At 37.4% G+C, this 19,399-nt stretch overlaps 1 protein-coding gene across 1 annotated transcript in view; it reads right to left on the bottom strand.

Moving 5' to 3' along the window:
* The window catches only part of MME (membrane metalloendopeptidase), a 51,914-nt gene continuing 32,515 nt past the window's right edge, over positions 1-19,399 (bottom strand). The window contains exons 18-24 of the mRNA XM_062582236.1: positions 16,432-16,490; positions 11,142-11,261; positions 10,325-10,458; positions 8,114-8,179; positions 4,627-4,722; positions 4,089-4,165; positions 1-857 (exon numbers count right to left, since the gene is read on the bottom strand). Coding sequence (XP_062438220.1) covers positions 758-857; positions 4,089-4,165; positions 4,627-4,722; positions 8,114-8,179; positions 10,325-10,458; positions 11,142-11,261; positions 16,432-16,490 — 652 coding nt within the window. The 3' untranslated portion in view covers positions 1-757. The remainder of the gene's footprint in view (positions 858-4,088; positions 4,166-4,626; positions 4,723-8,113; positions 8,180-10,324; positions 10,459-11,141; positions 11,262-16,431; positions 16,491-19,399) is intronic.

The following is a 19,399-nucleotide window of genomic DNA, read 5'->3' as shown; positions in this document are numbered from 1 at the left end:
ACCTTTAGAGAAAGCAAGAAAAAGCTTAGAAAATTGTGAAAGGGTCTTTGAGCACAATATTACAGGTTATATGTTGAAAAATTAATAAATTACCTACAATTTTAGTTTGGCTGGAAAGCAGTAAAACTCATGTAAATAGCGACTCTAGTACAGAGTGGAATAATTACTGAGAAGTTAATTACAACAGGTCTTTGGACTCTTGTATAAATGGTTTCAAGTACAAATGAAAGTTTTCATAGAACTGATCTATCGTAACAGCTGAGGGTAAAAAGTCTGACCCTTTTGATCTAAACTGTTACCTCATTGTCATATTATTATGTCTAAACCATGTGTTACCTAATATTTCCTTCCTCTGATCAGAAATGCACTTTTCAGAGCAGTGGGAGATAGTGTTCTACTTTGACATTAAAAGAAAAAGAAAAAAAAAAACACCCTTTCCCTCCCCTAGACCTGATGACCAGTGGGGAACAGGAGTAACTGAGTGAAACATCACTGTACAATGTCAAGTGATTCAGATTCTGCAAGGTTCAGTCATGGGAAAAGCAGCCAATCAGCTAGGGTAGCTAATTGCTGTATTGGTATTCATTGTTCATTTGAGAAGTAGATTGTTTTGATGTGATTGTTTTATGTTTGTGTGTTTGCCAGCAATTACGGTGACTTTTGTAGTACATTTCCCTCAATTTTCTTCCCTCATTCTCAAAATTAGTTCAAAATTTTTTTCTGGAAAGCTGCTTCAGATGTAAGGTTTACTGTTCCATCACCAAACTCGGCACTTGTTAGCAGGATCCATGTAGGTTGTCGTGGTGCATGAAAATGCTTCAGAAAACTCTGGAGAATTTTGCAGTGATCCTATGACCCTTTAAAACAAAATAGGAACATTTTGGCCTTACTAATTCTCTTTGTTTAAAACACAATCTCCTCATTTTGTAACTGCTTTTGCTTCATACAGAATACTGTGGGAAATGCTTGTATTTCTAAGCTCTGACTATTGCTTTCCTTTCACCTAAAATGGTGGCGGTATTCTGTTTTCAGTCTGTATGTTTTGGTGTTTTTTTTTTTCCCTTGTTGCAACCCCCAAAACTGTAGGGCCTGTCCCTTTTACATTGATGGCTCTTACAAAACTTCTATTTATTTTACTAGCAACAGGTTTATTGCCTGTCATTAGTTTCCACTGAGAATTTTTCATAGCTCTGTTTGTATGAAAGGTCCCCTGGGAAAAGAAAGCAAAACTCTGAGGTAGAGGGTGGAACGCTATGTAACTTTCCAGTGAATATTGATTTGTATTTTCAAACCAGTCAAGCTTAACCAAGATCATACTGCTCCTCTGGATAGTCTCCACAAATATTCAGTGAATAAATTTCCTGGAAAAAAACACTCATACAAACAACAGATTTCAAGTGATGATGAAGACTATCCAGCTAAAGCAATTCAGCTGGATAGCTAAATCCAGCTGGATATATTCAGATATATCTGAATATGAGCGTATCTGAGTATATGCGCTGGGAATTGCTCCTTCCTTTGGGGAGGAAGATGCACCATGCACTTACCTATGTGGGAAAACAACTTTAGCTTTAAATACAAATACTGATCCATAATGATTGTGTATCAGGAATTATTTCAAGAACTGACTCTGTGAATAACTTGTGATTATTTTGTGAATAACTATAATGATGATAAACCAAAAATACATCCTGACTGGCCTCAGAAGTCACGACACAGTAGATAGCCCAGAGAAATTATGAAAAAACGCCTCATACATTTAAGTGATGCAGCAGTCCTCCAACATTCCCTGGACTAGAACCCATAGAGTGGGATTTTGCCAGAAACAGAGAAGAAGGGTATTTTGTATTTAATAAAACACTATTTACACTTTTTTTTTTTTTTAAAAAAAAAGGTCACTGGAATATGAACTCTTCCTTCACTAATGTCCCTAGGACCATAGAGGTTTGGTAAGTAAGCAGGGATTGACCTGTGATTGTTACTGCACTTGTTATGTTTTAACACTGAATGTTACTACTCAACTACACATTTACTGAAAAGTTACTTCTATTCTTTTGCCTTGCTTTGATTATCTAATCTAAGATATCTTCTTGTTAGTATGTGGTTTGTTTTTTTTTGTTTGTTTTGTTTTTGTTTTTTTTTTTAGTGGATAAAAGCTTCTACCTGTCCAGTACTCAGAGTTGTCAGTCCATAAACTAAAATTTTACTATGCAAAATGTTAATCAAGAATGGCCTGTCCTACCTGTAAAGAGAAATAGTCTGCAGTTGGTGTAGCAGGCGTAAAATAAAATTAAGCACATTGGGAGGCCACTGTGACTGTAATACTATGTCACTAAGCAGTAATTTTGTGGGTATGTTTCATGTACTAAGTGTTTTCTGTTTTAGACCTCCAAGGTGGTCTGAAAATCCTAAGTCTGAAAAAGGAGAAATTCTAAAAATGTTAGTATGATCTGTCATGAATGCTTGTGTAATTGGATATAAAGTTTAGAACTTTTTATGTTGATGCAAGAAAAGCACGATACATAACATTATATATCCAAAACATTCACAAATACAATTACACAAGGATGCACAACTAGTGAACTCATGAAATAATACAAATCAGTTATGCAAAGAGGAGGCAAAGTTCTGAAGAATCGCTGCAGAGACTCACTAGCGTTGTGACCAAATTCCACTGTAGGACTTCATGCATAGACTGCCTCAGGGAGAGATCTGCAGATAGTACAAAATCCACCCACAGTGAAATGCCAGTCAGATGGCAGCTGAAGGAACAGTCACTGCTTTCACCAAATACTTGAGCATGTGGGATAAGCAGAATAACTCTTTGAAAAGCCGTTGAAAGAAAGATATTGGAATTAATGTACTGAATTGAATCAGAAAAGAAATCAGCCACTGTGTATGTGAATCCTGGAGATGACACAGCCTTTCAAAGCCAGCAGATGTTGTGATGGCTGCTGTGCTACGTGATCTTGCGAGACTTGTCCAAACAGACTTACTGGAGCAAGGACAGTTACAATACTAATGAACAGGTGGTTCTGGCTTAAGTTAAAATGAAAAGATCCTAATCTGGAACAAGGCTTCCATACTGCATGGCTAAGCATCCTATATTCTGTGTTTTCTGTTGGCATTAAGCCTACCTACTCTTGGGAAGGCTGATGGATATGAAGGGAGAATACACAGTTTGCTTATTGCACTACAACATACGAGTTTGTTACTGTTGAAGGTGAGCGATCTTCTACCTACAGCTCACTTCTGCTGGTCTTGTAAGAGAGAAAAAGTGATATTGTGTAACACCTCGCACAGCAGTGCTCCAGCTTTGGGGCTGCAGACACTGAAGTAATGCACCAAAGACAGAACTACCCATCTGCTAAAATAAAAGAACATCTTTCTAGCTCTAAATGTCAGAAGAGTTTTTAATTCTAACAAACCTCTTTAGACATAGGCTATCAACAGAAGGACCTTACCTCTCATGTGTGTATTCTTGTTTATGGGAAGATGAGTTATTCTTCATGCTTGGCAGAGTAAAATCTTTGTACTTCCCAAATTAACTAGAGATTTTTTGCCTTTATATTTAGTGGAGTACAGATTTCTATCCATAGCTTTTGGTCCTAATAAGAATCCTATCATGAACTATTTCTTTTATCACTTATTTCTATAAATACTTGTCATAGGTGTTGGGCGATGTCTGTAAGAACGCTGGATCTCAGGCACAGTGACTGGACTATGCACATAAGGTGGAGAAGTCAGGTGATGTCTGTATCCCTGTGACAAGGACTATTCAAAGCTCTTCAGTATTGTGGGCAGAATTAAGTTACACTGTTCCATGAGTGAGGACATCCCTCACTCCTCCTTACTTTGTTCTGGAGATCTTTGGGAAGGTTTGTGCTTGTTTTTGTCAGCACAAAGCTATGCTGACGCTGTGACATGTAAAGGGTCAGTCTCTCTCTTGAGCATTTTCAGAGTGCCATCCTAGTACCCTTTGTATATGCCAAAATACACTCTGGTAACTTGGCATAAGGTTCTTTGAAAACTATAGCTAAAAGCTGTACTGCACAAAAATTATGTTGAAGATTATTATACATGCTGACCTGAATTTTCCTGGGCTGTGTACATCAGTTTTGATGGAGTTGACAGCATACTCTGGTCTGTACGTTCCACACCACACCTATGCATGTAACAAAGAAAAGGATATGTTAGGAATAAGATTTTTTTCAGAAAGAGACCTGCTTTCATTTCACTATGAAATACTTAATACTGTGTGAATAAATTTCACATTAGAACATAGTGAAGAAAAAATGTATTTCATATTAAAAAAAAAATATATGTCCTTGTCAAACTTCAGAGTGCCTTGTCAAAGGCACTTGGGCACAAGAAACTGCCTACTAGACTTATTCCTGGGTGTATTTCTGTATGGAGGGAGCACTAAAATTACCTAACAGGACTTCGTTTTTTCTACTTTGCAGTGAACACTGCTTACCTTAGCAACTTGTCTAGCTCTTACTAAAATTGAAAAAGTCAGCCTACTCTTTCTGATTCACTGTTAAAAGCATAACTGAGACTGCTTTTTTTCTTTTCTTTTCTTTTTTTTTTTTTTTTAACAGCCTTCAATTAAGAAGTATAAAATACCTGTGCAAAGTTCAGAAAAAATAGTTGCTTATGGTTCATTCCAAGGCCAGGAAGAAGTTTTTCATTCCCATTCTTTCTCACAAAGTTTTCATATGCCTGCAAAATGAATTGAGTAGAGATATTACACCCTGCTGTCTACATTATTAAATGATGACAAGGAGGAACATAAAATCTTGGATGCAATTCAGCATGGACTACTATGTTGGTCATCCGTTTTACAGCATGCCACCTTAAACAGAAAAAGAAGGGGTCATTTCTTAGTATTGGAATACCACTGGCCTGATTGTATCAAGAAAAATTTCTCACTGAATGGTCTTCAGTGTGTAATACTGGGTTTAGTGAACCTGCCTGATTTGTACTGGAGTAAATGATGGGAGAAACAAGCTTAAAGAAGGCAATCTACTACAGCGCAAAAAAAATATAGTAGTTAGTGGAGTAATTTCAGGAAGATGGATAAACCAGACAACTAGATTATGTATCTTTTCATAGGGAAAAACTAAAGAATGCAAAGGAGGACAGTTGTGTTCTGAAGTATAATAGCTACTTAGAGTTTGTTCTGTACTTCAGCAAGCTTTATGTATCCAGTTCCTTTGAACTGTTAAATATTTTCTGGAAAATCACAGGATTAATGATTGGATAATGACTGCATAAGGCAAGACTGTTCCATTTAAAAAAAAAAACCACACACACACACAAAACATAGTATCTTCTATAATGGAAATGACTGTGAGTATTTGTCATCATAAAGGTAGGTGTATTGAGGGATCAGCAAGCTCTGTGATAAACCAGCCTCCAAATCCGTTGTTAGTTCAGAGCTAAGATTCATCCTCAGCAGCAATTTCTCCTGCAGATTCTGTGGATCAGGTGTTACTGTCAAATGCCTTCAGTATGCACCTTGCATAGTAAGGACCTCCATGGAAAAGCATGGTGGTCAAGTGCTTTCTTCAGGCACAGTCTCAGAGACAGTGCGACAGCCTGCATACAGACTCCACAGCACGTGGAGCGGGTCCTGTTGGCTAGGTGCGCATACTACGTTTCTTGAGCTGCCTCTTTTTGAGGAGGAACAAATGATCTCTAAGACAATTAACACGTGACCAGAGGATTCATTCTCCTGCTGATCTTCTTTTCCTACCCTCGTTCTTTCCATTAGAGTTAAGGTTTGTGGGGTAACGAGGTTCAACTGTGGCAAAAATCTCTTCTCTTACTCTAGAAACAGAACAGCACATATGTTCTATAGATATTTTTTTTCCTCAGAAGTTAATTATATAAATGCATTTCATTGCTTTTGCCACCTATTGGGTTAGTGTTTAAAATAACACACCCATGATAATATATAATTTTCTTGTATACAATGGCATAATTCCGATTTTACTAGCATAAAGCTCATTCTGCAGTGAAGAGTTCTGTCATCTATCTAATCCTGCATTATGAAAAAGGAGAATTTTTATCCCTGCAAAATTCTGAATTTCTACAATGGACTAGAAGTAAATCTAAAGGCTTTGTTAATAAGTTGCAGAAGACTTCAAAACATCTCAGCAGTGAGAACAGCTGCTTTCACAGGTTTCTCATGAAGACCATGTGTCAGTATATTGTTAGTACATCATTACTGATAGACAAATGCTGAAAAATGTCAACAAATTGGATGAGTGTTCAGACTAAAGACAGTGCTGAACAACTACACAAGTAAGACCAATCGGTACAAGTACAGGGTGAGGAATGAGTGGTTCTGGAAGTTCTAGTGGCTCATAAGCCAGACGATAGCCAGCAATACCATGGTATTGCAAAAAAGGCGAAGATCATACTGGGAAGTATAAACAGGACCATCTTGTACAAGACACATGAAATAATCCTTCCATTCCACTTGGCATGGGTTAGGTCTCAGCTGGAGCACTGTGTCCAGTTTTGGGCACTGCACTTCAAGAAAGATGTGGATCAACTGGAGAGAGTCCAAAAGAAAGCAGTAAGAATGAGCAGAGGTCTAGCAAACATGACCTGTGAGGAAAGACTGAAAGAACTGCGTTTGTTTAGTCTAAAGAAGAGAAGTCTTGGCCTTCAAGTATGCAAGACTTTTCAGATATGTAAAAGGTTGCAGAAAAGAAAGGAACAAATTGCTCTCTATTTCCACTGTCAAAAGCAAAGATGCCATGGCACTTGAATTGCAAGCAGGAGGTACTGGAACCTCTCTTACTGTTTGTTTGAATGATACAGATGTAGTTGATTCTGCCTGCTAGATGGGGAATGGACTAGATGAGCTCTCAAGATTCTTTCTGGACCTTTTTTCTATTATTTATATGATGTCATAGTAATTTTGAATGTCTGATTTTTTTGTAGTAACTTTACAATTTTTCTCTGGCTACTCCTATTTCTTTCAGACAGGATATATACTCTTTCAAAGGTTTAGATTATTATGCACAAATGCTTTAGTAATTGAAGGTCAAACTAATACAATATGCCATATTGATACCTCCTTTAGGCTGCCAAATCATACTTTAAATTCTCATTAATAATTGTATTTGTCCTCACACATACATACTTCTAGTGAACTAAGTGTTGCTGTCAGCTTTGTTTGCTGAAGTTACGTGATACATTTGGGAAGTGTGAGTTGACGCATGCATGCCAGGGGCACTCTGTTTAATCATAGCACTCCAGTTGTCAAAGCTGTTGAATAATTCACTATTAAAGAAAGGTTTTCAGGGAAGGAGGGGGAAAATCATGTTATAAAGCCCTGCACCCTCAGATTGGTACAGTTCTGTTTGACAGCAGAATGGCGTGGAAGGGCTGACTGCTTCCTGCCTCTCAGCCTGCAGTTAAAAAGACAAGACCTCCTCTTGTTTTTACCTCCAGTCTCAGAAGAGGCGAATCTAAGAGGTTAAGTATCCATTTCAGGAAGACAGTGAAAGGAAAGCTGAAAAACACACAAGCTCCTCATGGAAAGCTTAATGTGAGGAGTCCAGCAGGAATCACTGACATCTTTGGATAGGTGACCCTTGAATGAGATGATATTTTGAACAGGCCGTGGCAAATAGTGTCCCATGTAGGCAGAGACTATTTTATGGATAGAGCTTGGAAGAACATCATTCTGTCCCTCCTTCCTGGATTAAACAAAAACTGGTGAAAACAGATAGCCAGAGGCAGACAGCTGTTCTGTATCTTCTGTTTAGTTAGGTGAAGGTTTAAATGTGACACTGATTCATTAAATGTTTTCATTCTACAAATTCCCTATTCACAAAGGGAAACGAAAAAAAAAAAAAGCAAGTGAACTGAAAAAGCCAGTGTGTGCTAGGAACAGATAATACCTATTCCGAAATAATTAATAGGATGAAAGAAATAAAACAACTGGTCAGTGATTTTAAAATGATGCATCAGTGACAGAGTAGATGTAGTACTGTCCCTAATACAAAAACCTTGGCTTTCTTCAGAAGCTCTGAAATGAATTTTCTTAATCTGTGTTGGTTTTAGCTGAGATAGAAAAATGGATATTTCTTACCTTATATGCTTGTCTAATACCTCCATTGTCAGCAATGTTTTCTCCTAGTGTGTTGATTCCACTCAGCTGTAAAGACAGAAAGGAAGAAGGTAATTCTGTCAAAATAATAGATTATCCAGTTCATGTAGTGTGAAATTTTGCATTTTTTCACACTTTTTTTAAAGGGGAGAATTCCCTTGACATCTGAAGTTATAGCAGAAGATTAATATCTCTGAAAATTCTTTGCCTCCCTTGTCTCAAAACTCAAACAGATACTACTGTTTTCCCTAATTCTCTTTCTTCCCATCCTGGCAGCCTTCTAGGCTTTCATATCTCTTTTGCTCAGACTTTCTGATGCCTATTCATTTGTTCATTCTTTCTGTTTTCTCCGTGTCTTTAACCGTCAGCTTCTTACCACAGTTCCAGTTAGAGGAAAAGGACAGAATCTGTCTGTACAAGTTACATGAAACAAGTTAAATCCAAACTCCAGATAGTTTAAATTATTAGTTAACAGATATCAGCAAATCTGCTGTAAAGTCACTAAGTATTTTGCTGTTTATTAAGCAAATTAAGTAGCTCTTTAGTAGCAAGATACTTGAAACATAACACTGTAGCTGGTATAGTATTAGTAAAGTCAGTAAAGTATGACTGAAGGTGATGAAGCTTTGGCAATGGAGAATCTGTCATTCTACTTTTAAGAAATCATATTTTTGATCTTTAGCCCAAACATTGGGCTAGGATAGTTGAAGCTATAAAAAATTTAGCGTCGTCATTGGATTAAAATTGATGTGTGGCAAAATGGCAGAAAAACAAAAGAATGTTGAAATACTCTTCTCCTTTATTTCTGATAGACTTTGGTGGTCCCAGCAATTTAGCAAACAGATGCAGGGTAGGGAGTTTTATTTTTTCTCTGTTTTATATGACCAAATGTGTTGTCAGCCTCTGAAAAATAGACTGCAGTAGTTGGGAGAAATGTCTACTGTATGTGTCTTCTCATTCAGCACTTACTGCAAGAAGGTCCAGCCCAAGAGAAATGTTGTTCCTTACAGATGTAGGTGATGTCACAGTTCAGTGCTGCAGGGTTCTTTAGTGAACTCCAAAATAAACAAGGTGGATGTTGAAAGTAACTGGTCTTTCACAATGCAATGCAATTGAGTGCTGTTGCAGTAAGCTTCTTTACTGTGCAGTAATGATCCCAGGGGTTGCTATTTACTTGCTGTGTGGAAGATGCAGCAATGTGGACTAAAAATAGCACTGAAGTAGTATGTACCTGTGCTGACAGAATATAGGCACCTCGTCTGTGTTTGAAATCATGCTATCTGTAGCTTTGAAATGCATGTAGTACCAGCCAGGAACAGTAAAATCACTATGGAACCAGAGTGGGAGCACTGTAGAGATAGTTAAGCTATCTGTAAATGATTAAAGCTAGAATGTGTACTAGAAACAATGAGGATGCATTAGCAGAGCATTTGGTTATGCCCCAAAATGACATGCTGTGAATTGCTGTGTTACGTAGACATCCCTGTCTCCTTCTAGTGGCATTTTTGCAGCTTGTATTCAGTAGGAATTGGGACAGGACTCTTGTTCAGCACAAATAATTCCAACATAACTATTACCTGTTCCTGTGAGTTAATGAAATATCGATCTTACTGGGACGTAAAACAGAAGTAATTCTGCAAACTAGTGAAGCAGAGCTTCCAGAAACAGATACTACACTGAAAGCTTAGTAATTTTGAGTGTACAGACTGCCATAAATGCAGTCACATTTAGATTGACTACCTCTCCTAAATCTGCGTATCATCTTTTCCTCCCCTGCTGTAGTTGTTCTTGTCCTACCTTCTTGCTGTGTGGTCCAGATGTTTGTCTTGGGGAAAGTGCAAGAAACTTTTGAATGGGAGGAAAGCAGCGGACAGGGTATGTTACAGTGGGGATATATATTATTTGCATATCAAGCTTCAGGAAAATAGGGTTCAACCTTATAAATTACATTTTTTATTCTCTCAGGGAATTAGCCTTTGAGAGCCAAGGTCAGTGCAAAGGCTGTCACACAGAATATAAATCCTGCCTCTTCCACAGTAGCCAACATCTGTGTTGATTTTTTACTATTATCTTTAGGATTTTCTTTTGCTCTTTATTCCTTTGAGTAAATGGACTCCTTTGTGAATAAGGACTAAGGATTTTGTGTTTCCTAATTTAAAATAGCATTGATAACTACAAATAAATATAGCATACATGCTGTCCACCTGCTAGGTCCCATGAAAAGTTTCCATACTGGTACACCATACACTGAGATTGCTCCTTAAAATTGCGTGCTGATTCTTCAGTCCACCAGTCTATGAGGTCGCCATTCTCATTAAAATTTCTGCCTGTAATAATAGATGAACAGAATTATCTGTACAAGAAAATAGGTTTTTGATGCAGTAAGGGTAGTACCAAGTATTCTAACTTTCTGTAATGAGGCAGTCACATAGATGATGTGTTTTTATTTCTCTTTTTTCTGGAGCGGGTGTAATCCAGCTAAGGAGAAAAAGAAAGCAATTCACACTGAATTACAAGACAGAATTGAGGCTCTCTTAGGAAGCCTGGCGTGTTCTACCTGTGACTGGATGCCAAATTGATCGTAGTGTGGGTCTAGAAATGAAATGTTACTGAACAGCAAGTCTGATAGCTTGACTCTTGAATTCAGACCTAGACTGGCCTAGCAATACACCCTGTTTGCAGTCATAGTTTATGAGCATTTCTACCCTGTAATGAGTATACTTCAGATGGAGCCTTCAAGAAAAGTTAGAGACATTCAACTAGACTAAAAGCCCTTGAGTGCATCCATATCCTGTGCTGCTGCTGCAGCCCTGCAGCTACAGTAGTGTCCATGGAAATCTTTGACTAGTACTTTGGAAATCATCATGGCGATCAATACTGTAAACCCTAATAAATCCAGATTTAGTCTGATATTTGGCAACTTCATCTGTTCTCTGAAATGGCTAAGCGCTGAACTATGTAAAACATGCTATATACTGAAAGTTCTGTAATTAGAAACTCAGTGCCTTACCGTTATCATCAAAACCATGTGTAATTTCATGACCAATGACCATGCCTATGCCGCCGTAATTCAGTGATTTGGGCTGGGTTGCACTGAAGAAAGGTGGTTGCAAAATGCCAGCAGGGAAGACTGCAAAGAAACAACATGATTAAGGTACTGTCTTACTATCTTGCGTACGCAGTGTGAACAGGACATTTTTGTAGGCTTCTACAAAAAGTCATGGGTTCCCTCAGATTTTTCAGCAACAGTATGTCAGTTTACACATCATGGTGGCTGTAGTCGAAACAGTACAGCAAGACCATTTCCCCCAACCCCCTGCACCCCCAGCCTACGGTAAAGCAAAATAGCTTTCCAAATACTTGCAGAGTTGTGATCAGCTTGTACTCATGTACTTGTTACTATTTTGCATTGCAAAGAAGCAGTTGTAATTTTTCAGTTTACAGTATTTAACATTGTCAGACTTAAGTATCTTTATTAAATAAACCTCACAATATCATGAAAGGTGGGAGGTTGTTCCCTTAGAATGAATAAAACATTTGATCGTTGCCCCTACTAGAAGTCAATGTCAGAGGAACTTATTCTCCCACTGAAAATATTAGTAAATCCCGCTAGAATAGATAAAATAAAATAGGTCATGCTGGCAGTGGAAGAACTGGAACAAAGAGCTGCTTTTCACTCGTCACTGTGCTCATTTTTCTAGGCATTTAAAAAAAGTCAAATTAGCAAAAAGACATCATATTGCAATTATGATCTTTGTTTAAATCATTAACACACAAAAAAACTTTATTCTTGGTATAAAATAGAGTTCTGTTACACTTCATATCTCATGCAGGCTTTTTCCCTATACTTCACTCTTTTGCAGCAATACAAAGTATTTTTATCATGAGTGAGATATTTATAACATCACAGAACTTGAGAAAAAAAAGGAGTAATTTAATGACAGGTTTCACGTAGAAAAATAAAGAAAATAGATATTTTTATTTTTCTATAAATCCCAATGCGGCTCTAACCTTTTTTCTCACAAAGAGAAAGAACCATTGAAAAATTGAAATTTAATAAACAAAGAAATAAATTAATTGTCACTACTGTCCTGTGCAAATTGCTGCCTGCTGACATAGTCATTCTATTACATTGCTACTTTGACATGGAATTAAATGTGCAAATGTTTTGATGCAAATTGTTACCAGGAAATTCTGATAGTAAAAACAAGAATGCAAATACTATACTGTGTGATAAGCTATTTTAATGTCTGCCAATATGGAGCAAAAATCTAGAGTACAGCATCAGAAGACTTTTTTTGAGATTATTGCTAGCAACTCATTTACTCAGTGTGATACGCACCAGTCCTGGTGACTTGGAATACTACAATTGTAACTCTCTGGTAGCTCAGTTTATCCTTTTCTTGGTAACATAAGACCATCTTCCCTTTCTGAAGGCAAACAGTTCTTCAGGTTTTCAGTTCAGTTTAATTTACACTGTCACCTCATCCATTTTTAGACCGAGCTGTCAGAATTCATAGATTTCTTTTTTCATCTGCCCTTTGAAAACAATTTTCCATGACTGCTTTTACATAATACAGGTGCAAAGAGGACAGGTATTCCTCCTACGTGATAAATTTTAAACAGCTCTAAAGAAGAAAGAGGTAAGCACAACTGTTTGGGAATGTAAAAGCAGATTGTACTTCTCAACTTCGAGAACATCCAAGGCAGAAAATGGCATAAAGCATTTCCCTCAAACTGTGCACCTCTAGACAAAAGAAGAACACATTACTTTTCTTATTGAATCTGTCTGAGAACAGTAATGCTTTTATCAGGAAGGACTGTGTTACTCAGTATCCCGCAAACAGGCAGGAACATGGCTCTGCTCAGTTTTGCACATCTGCCTGAGGGGTCAGAGGTTGCTGGAGCGCTATGGGAACACGTGATGGGCTAATGTACTAACAGCAGCTCTGCTGATTTTGAGCTGGAATGCATTTCTTGAAATCAGTGCTGCTGATGTAACAGTGAGCATCAGGGCTGTACTGAAACATAATGGTAGAGGTCTATGTTTCCTACACGTCCTGTAGAAAACTCCTTTTTAGAGGGAATACTTTTTAAGGATGTTAAGCTAATTCAGACATCGACTGTAAAGATCATACTGCCTTAATTATCCTGTGTCATGCCATAGCTAAGAGATGAGATAAGAATTTATGGCTCATATTAACTGCTAGTCATCAGCTTCAGTCCTCCAAATGGTGATTCCTTTTCTAGAAGTTACTGACTAAAGCTATTTTAAACAAAGCATTTTGAGCAGATTCTTACTCTGAATGGTGAATAGTATTTTCATAATACTTGCTTAGTCTCACCACTTGGACTAACTGACAGCCCTGTCTTGCCATCCCTAACCAAACAGCACTGCTCAGTTAAGTCAACACAATTTTTGTCTCTTTTAAGTCTGTCCTGGATTTCACAGTGCTTACTTCATGTTCTACCTTTAGAATGCACTGCAAAACCAGAGCAGTTTGGATTAACCATGAAAATTCAGGAACCTTAGCAAAGCACCAAAGATTTGACTTAAGACATGAAATCTAAAAACAGGTGAGTTTTGTATGCTACTGAATTCCTGTGCAAACAGCACTGTGCTGGTAATCCATGCACAGTAGGCTGTATTTTCATGTCCCTTGAAAGACTGCACCAACATGAAGAGCTTTTTCCATGCCTCCTCATTCTTGCCTGCTTGTTGCTGACACTGATAACGCTGCAGTCCCTGTGTGTTTGAAACATTTCTCTGTGCTTCTGCAAGTGCAAGCTATTGCAAATCACTGGAGACTAGTGGGAGAAATCAGCACCACATACACAGGAGCCTGTTTAATATATCACCTAACTCAGTAAAACCTTAAAATCTAGGACTGCATGGCTATTTTTAGCTTTTTTAACTCCTCACTGAGGACAGAAGAAATTAAAAAAGGAAAAAGATAGAAATCCTTTGGAAAAATCTGACCTTATTGTTTTCTTCAATTTTAAATTTGATGCTATTCCTTTAAACCTGCAGGAGTAGTATCAAGACCTATGTGATCAGGGATGCTAAATACATTTTAGATCACTTTTTTGGATAGAAAATACCTACCATGAAAATGTTAGTATACCATATTAAACACAGCTTATAAAAGTTTGAAGAAAACTGCATCCATTTGGCTTAGTGCAGCTGTTCTTACGGTCTACATAGCAGGAAATGCTTCTTGCAGTGAAATAAAATATGATATATAGTCCCAAAATAAAGCTTCAAATTACCTCTGGTGCTACTGAAACTCCTGCTGGTAGTGACAGTCTTGCAGAATAGTGACATCATTTCTGACACTAGTATTGTGAGAGCCCAGTGGAAGAGAGTACTTGATACTTTTCACCTTGGTTTTAATGGTCCATTTGATAAGAGAAGTAGGACTATACAGGCAGCTATTATTGAAGACTGAAAAGGAATGGCAATTTCATTCCTGGCAATGAAAATAGTATGTCTCCACCAAATATTTTCTTTGGAAGCTTTTAAAAATAAACAAATAATATTGTTTCATTTCTGTGCAAAAGCCTGCAGCACAAAGTCCTTCATTTTTCAGACTTTTTTTTCAGGAGTTATGCATGGGTCATAGTGTCTCACAAATGACACTGCAGCTTGTGAAATATGGATAATACTTGCAGAACTGATATAACAGGAAGGTTGTCAGGCATAATGGTGTAAAATGTTTTGAGACTCTTGGAAAGACTTCGTACTATTATGAAGAGAGCTGGTGCTCCTCGCAAGAGGAGAAACCCTGGAGGTTTCTAGTGCTTTTATGCAGTACTGGTCTTTAGCATCCCAGAGGTTTCTAGTGCTTATATGGAGTACTAGTCTTTAGCTATAACTGATTATTGTATTTCTTTAAAAGCATTTTTAATAATTTCTCTTTTATTCTAAGTTATTTTTAGTCTTCGTTTTGGGTAGGCTGACATTACAAAAGCATTACTAAAACTATGTCGTTACTGAACTTTTCCCTTCTTTTTTAAACTTACTTTATTCTTAGTTTAATTTGCCAGAGTCACATTTTCATTTTTCCAACACAAAAGAAGCAGAATTAAGTAGAGATGACACATCTTTCAGACCATGAACTTTAAGTCATTTTGCACACTTTACACTATGAGAACAGCAATTAAGGATGCCTCAAAATTCCTTAAACTTTTACTAAACTGTATAGAGAAGATTATATGGTATTTGCATTTAAGATAGGCAATGCTAACAACTAGCAATGTTGCAATTTAAACATGACTACTTAAAGTAATACTAATATGGGGCTCTGATATTCTGTGGTTCATCAGTAGATCTTGAAGTGCTAAACATAGAATAGATGGTGAGAAAATTTTTGAGAAAACTGTTTTCACTGAGCTGATTTCATTGAACCCTAAATGTTTTGTTCAAATTGTCTTGATCATTTTTACTTAGAGAAGGTGCTGATAGAATCATGTAGGATTTTTGTCAGATGGCCTTAGACTTGAAGTAGCTCTGAAGCAGTGAACATATGCTTCAGGAGCACTGACCCTGTAAGCTCCTCATCCCTTGGGGCCTGGGACAGTTGGCTCAGCACAGCTCCTGTGAAGCTGCATCCCTGGAGTTTGTCTTCTGAGCACTAGATCTTACAGCTGTGTATGGGAAGCTACTGGAGATGAGAAAAATAGAAAACAAGGATAAGCTGTCTTTGCACTAATATTTCCGCATTGATTAGTCATCACATGCAGAACATGTTTGGTTGCCTTGATAAATGGACATTTGTTTTAGACTTGCCTGATTGCTTTCCATAAAGAAAGGTACTGCTTCAGGAGAAGCAGCCTGGGACTTCGTGATTCTGGCCTGAATGTGCAAAATGTTACAGGATTTTAAGTTCAGTCAATGAATTGGTGTATGTAACATCTACCACATGGCAGGGAAGTGCTGTAGTTTTAATCACTGCTCCCTTCAGATAAAAGAGTTACTGTAACTCCTGCTCATCCCATAAAGATGGCTAGCACAACCAAATTTACTTGGTCAGTGAACTTCTAGCTACACTACATTGCTGTTGCTTTCACAGCTGAATCCCAGGCTTTTTTCCTTGTTCTGCACAGAGGCAGTACAGAAAATGAAATGAAAATGCTACAGTCACTGCTCTCAAGCAGTGGAACCTCTGAATTTGCTGTACTGAGCCCCTTCTGCAACTCCAGTAATACTAAGTTCATTTCAGTTCTTGTGTTTAGAAAATATATATGTATAATTTGGCCATTAAAGCTGTATCCATTTATAGTAAGTTGGTAAGCCTTACCTATCTGATTTCTACTTGCAGAATAAAAGGCATTGACAACAGCAGCTCCACTTATCCACCTAATGATAATACAGAAGAGTACATGTTAGAAATTCAGTTCTTAATGGCAGGGTTAACTGAATACTTCAACAAACCTAGAAGCTAAATTGCACAATAACTGAGGTTGAAAGGGTCCTCTGGAAATTGTCTAGTCCAATCCCCCTGCTTAGATTAAGGTCAGCTAGAGAAGATTTCTCAGAGCAGCGTCCAGTTGGGTCTTGGGCATCTCCAAAAACAGAGACTTCACAGCTTCTCTGAATAATCTGTTGCAGTGTTTGACCATCATTACAGTAGAATTTTTTTTTTCTTATGTTTAAATGCAATTTCCTGTATTTCAATTTGTGCCCATTGCCTTTCATTCCATCACCGGACACCACTTGAGAGGAGTCTGTTCCATCTCCTTTATACCCTCCCATCAGCTATTTATACACATTGGTAAGAGCCTGCCCTGAGCCTTCTCTCCTTCAGGCTAAACAATCTCAGCTCTCTGAGCCTCTCCTCATATGTCAGACACTCTGATGCACTGATCATCATAGTGGCACGTCTTCATTATCCACACTGGTTAATAATGCTGTTTAGTTTTTTGTATTCTATCTATTTCTAGCCTATGTATTCTATGTCTACTCACACTGCAGCATTATACAGGCAAAATTTCCTGTAAAAAGCAAATGAACCACAGAAGCTGAGGTTATATTAGTATCTTAATATTTGGGGATTCTGGGACTTCAATTTATGATACACTAATAATTTGAGACCCCCGCCATCAAAGAAAAATCGAAAAATCTGCAGTGAAGCAAAATTTCCAATTTAACCAATTAAAACTTACTACAAAGTATAAAAAAGCTATTAAGCACTGTAAAAGAGAGATGATTCTGTACCTTAAATTGTCATTGATTAAATGGAGAATTGAGTTTTATCTTGCTTAATTACATGGATTTCAGTGTCACCCGTCATTGTCATATATTCAACTATATGAAATACCAATGCATTGTAAGTATCAGATTGGAAACTACTATTATTTTCTCCTTATCACCATTTTTTGAGGTGAAAACACATACAAAGATCATCACGAGATCTGTGGCAGAAGCAGGCCTTGATTAACAGTCCAGCAAGTTCCGCTTCAGTAGTATCTCCCTTCCTTGAGAAGGCCCTTAGCATCTTTTTTGAGTCTGGCCAAAAGTAGGGAAAATACCAGAAGAGTCTTAGTTCTTTTTTTTTGGCTTAGGTTTTTACTTGCTTTCATCAGTGATAACCTGATGAAATTCCTAGAATCACATGTGGGGTAGTGTTGTGGGGTGGATCATTAATAGACACATTTAATAATATTTCAGAAAAGATCCCAGTGAAAATGAGGCACCTGTTCTGCAGAATACAATGATGAGGCCTTACATGACTGAAGTCATTTTTTTTGGCTTCATGTTCGCTGAGTGATACTCATTTTTACAATAAGGCAAGTAAGTAACTGCAGTGGAAGAAGCATTGGCTTCTGTTTGTGCTTCACCTTGCTTTTATTGAATTTTGATCCTAGTTACAGAAAGCAGTCAACAACTTGAATAGTAAGACATCAGCATAGGCCCCCTCATTTCTCTAATTCGTGTCTTCTGTTTGTCAAAAGGAAGGCCAGAAGAGTCCAATCAAGTTCCAGTGAGACCTCGAGATGGAGTTCAAAAGGTTGCTTTCTCTAATCCTTTGTGCAAGAATTTATCAATAATTAAAATTACTGATATTGGTATTTACCTGAATTACTGATTGAAAATACATTTTTTGCCAAAATATTTCAAATGATAAGGAAGACACAGAAGTGATTGTTTTGAGGAGACAGCTAAGTTACCAGTAGTGGCAGGTGATACAGCTGGCAGAAACTGCCTGCTACTGACTTCAGGAAGTCCATGCTAAATATAAAGGTTTAATTTACAGAATCAGGAAGCAGAATCAAGAAATACACAGGCTGCAGGGGTTTTGCACTGTTAGTAGGAGACCAGTTTAATTTCTCTCATTTCATAGTGTTCTTACTCTTCATTGCGTTTTACCATGTCCCTGCTTTATCTGCTTAAGCTGCCTCTCTGGGCCTTTTATTCTGTGGATCTTGTCCCACACTGGTACAGTACTGGGACATAGCCACTAATCAAGGAACTCTTAGGATTAAAAAAGTAAAAATAAAGTCATGCATCTTAGTTTTAGATTAAAGGCTAAAGGTCTTAGCAATTTGGAGGATATGAGCCAATATGCTGATTTGTGATGAGCAGGTTTTTCCTTTTCCATAAATAGTTAAGTGGGAACTATAAGTCTGAGTTGTATTATACTTAACAAACAGTGTCTGTAAGTATGCTGAAAGAATGAAAGTATGTCTTTTCATTGTAGACTCTGAAATAACAGTGAAGCTTAAATGATATATTTGATAACTGTATTGCATACGCCAGTCATAAAAAGTGATGAAAAGTATTCTGACAGTGTCTGTTACTTAAACTAGAAAAAAACAGTTCATTGTGAGGAAGATTCTGATTTGTGATTAGGTAAAAATTCATTTGCAGAACAAACGATAAATGTTACAAAACAATCGCTTGTGGCTGATGATACTTCCAGGTTCAGTTATGTAATCTTTGAATGCAGTTAAATTTATGATAGTTACTCCTAGCTGATATACGATTGTGAGAGCTCTGTATCAAAAGAGTTAAAATAGAACAGAAATGAGGTGACGGTTAGGTGGAGCATACATTTTCAGTTAATGATATATAAATACTGAACAGCAATAGCTGGAACTATTTATCCAAAATAATGGCTATAGTTGTCAAAAGCTGTTAACTGAAAGCCGCATGCTCAACAAGCAGACACCAGTGACCATCATTTGTAGGTCTGTGTGTTTGATCAAGTGTAATAAACCTCCTGAAAGCATGGGAAATCGAGAAAAAAAGAGGAAGATTCTCCAGTC

Source organism: Rhea pennata, chromosome 9 (assembly GCF_028389875.1).
Source record: "Rhea pennata isolate bPtePen1 chromosome 9, bPtePen1.pri, whole genome shotgun sequence".
NCBI classification, from domain to species: domain Eukaryota; kingdom Metazoa; phylum Chordata; class Aves; order Rheiformes; family Rheidae; genus Rhea; species Rhea pennata.
The sequence above is the reverse complement of the archived record's forward strand: the minus strand, read 5'-3'. Positions and strand labels throughout refer to the sequence as shown.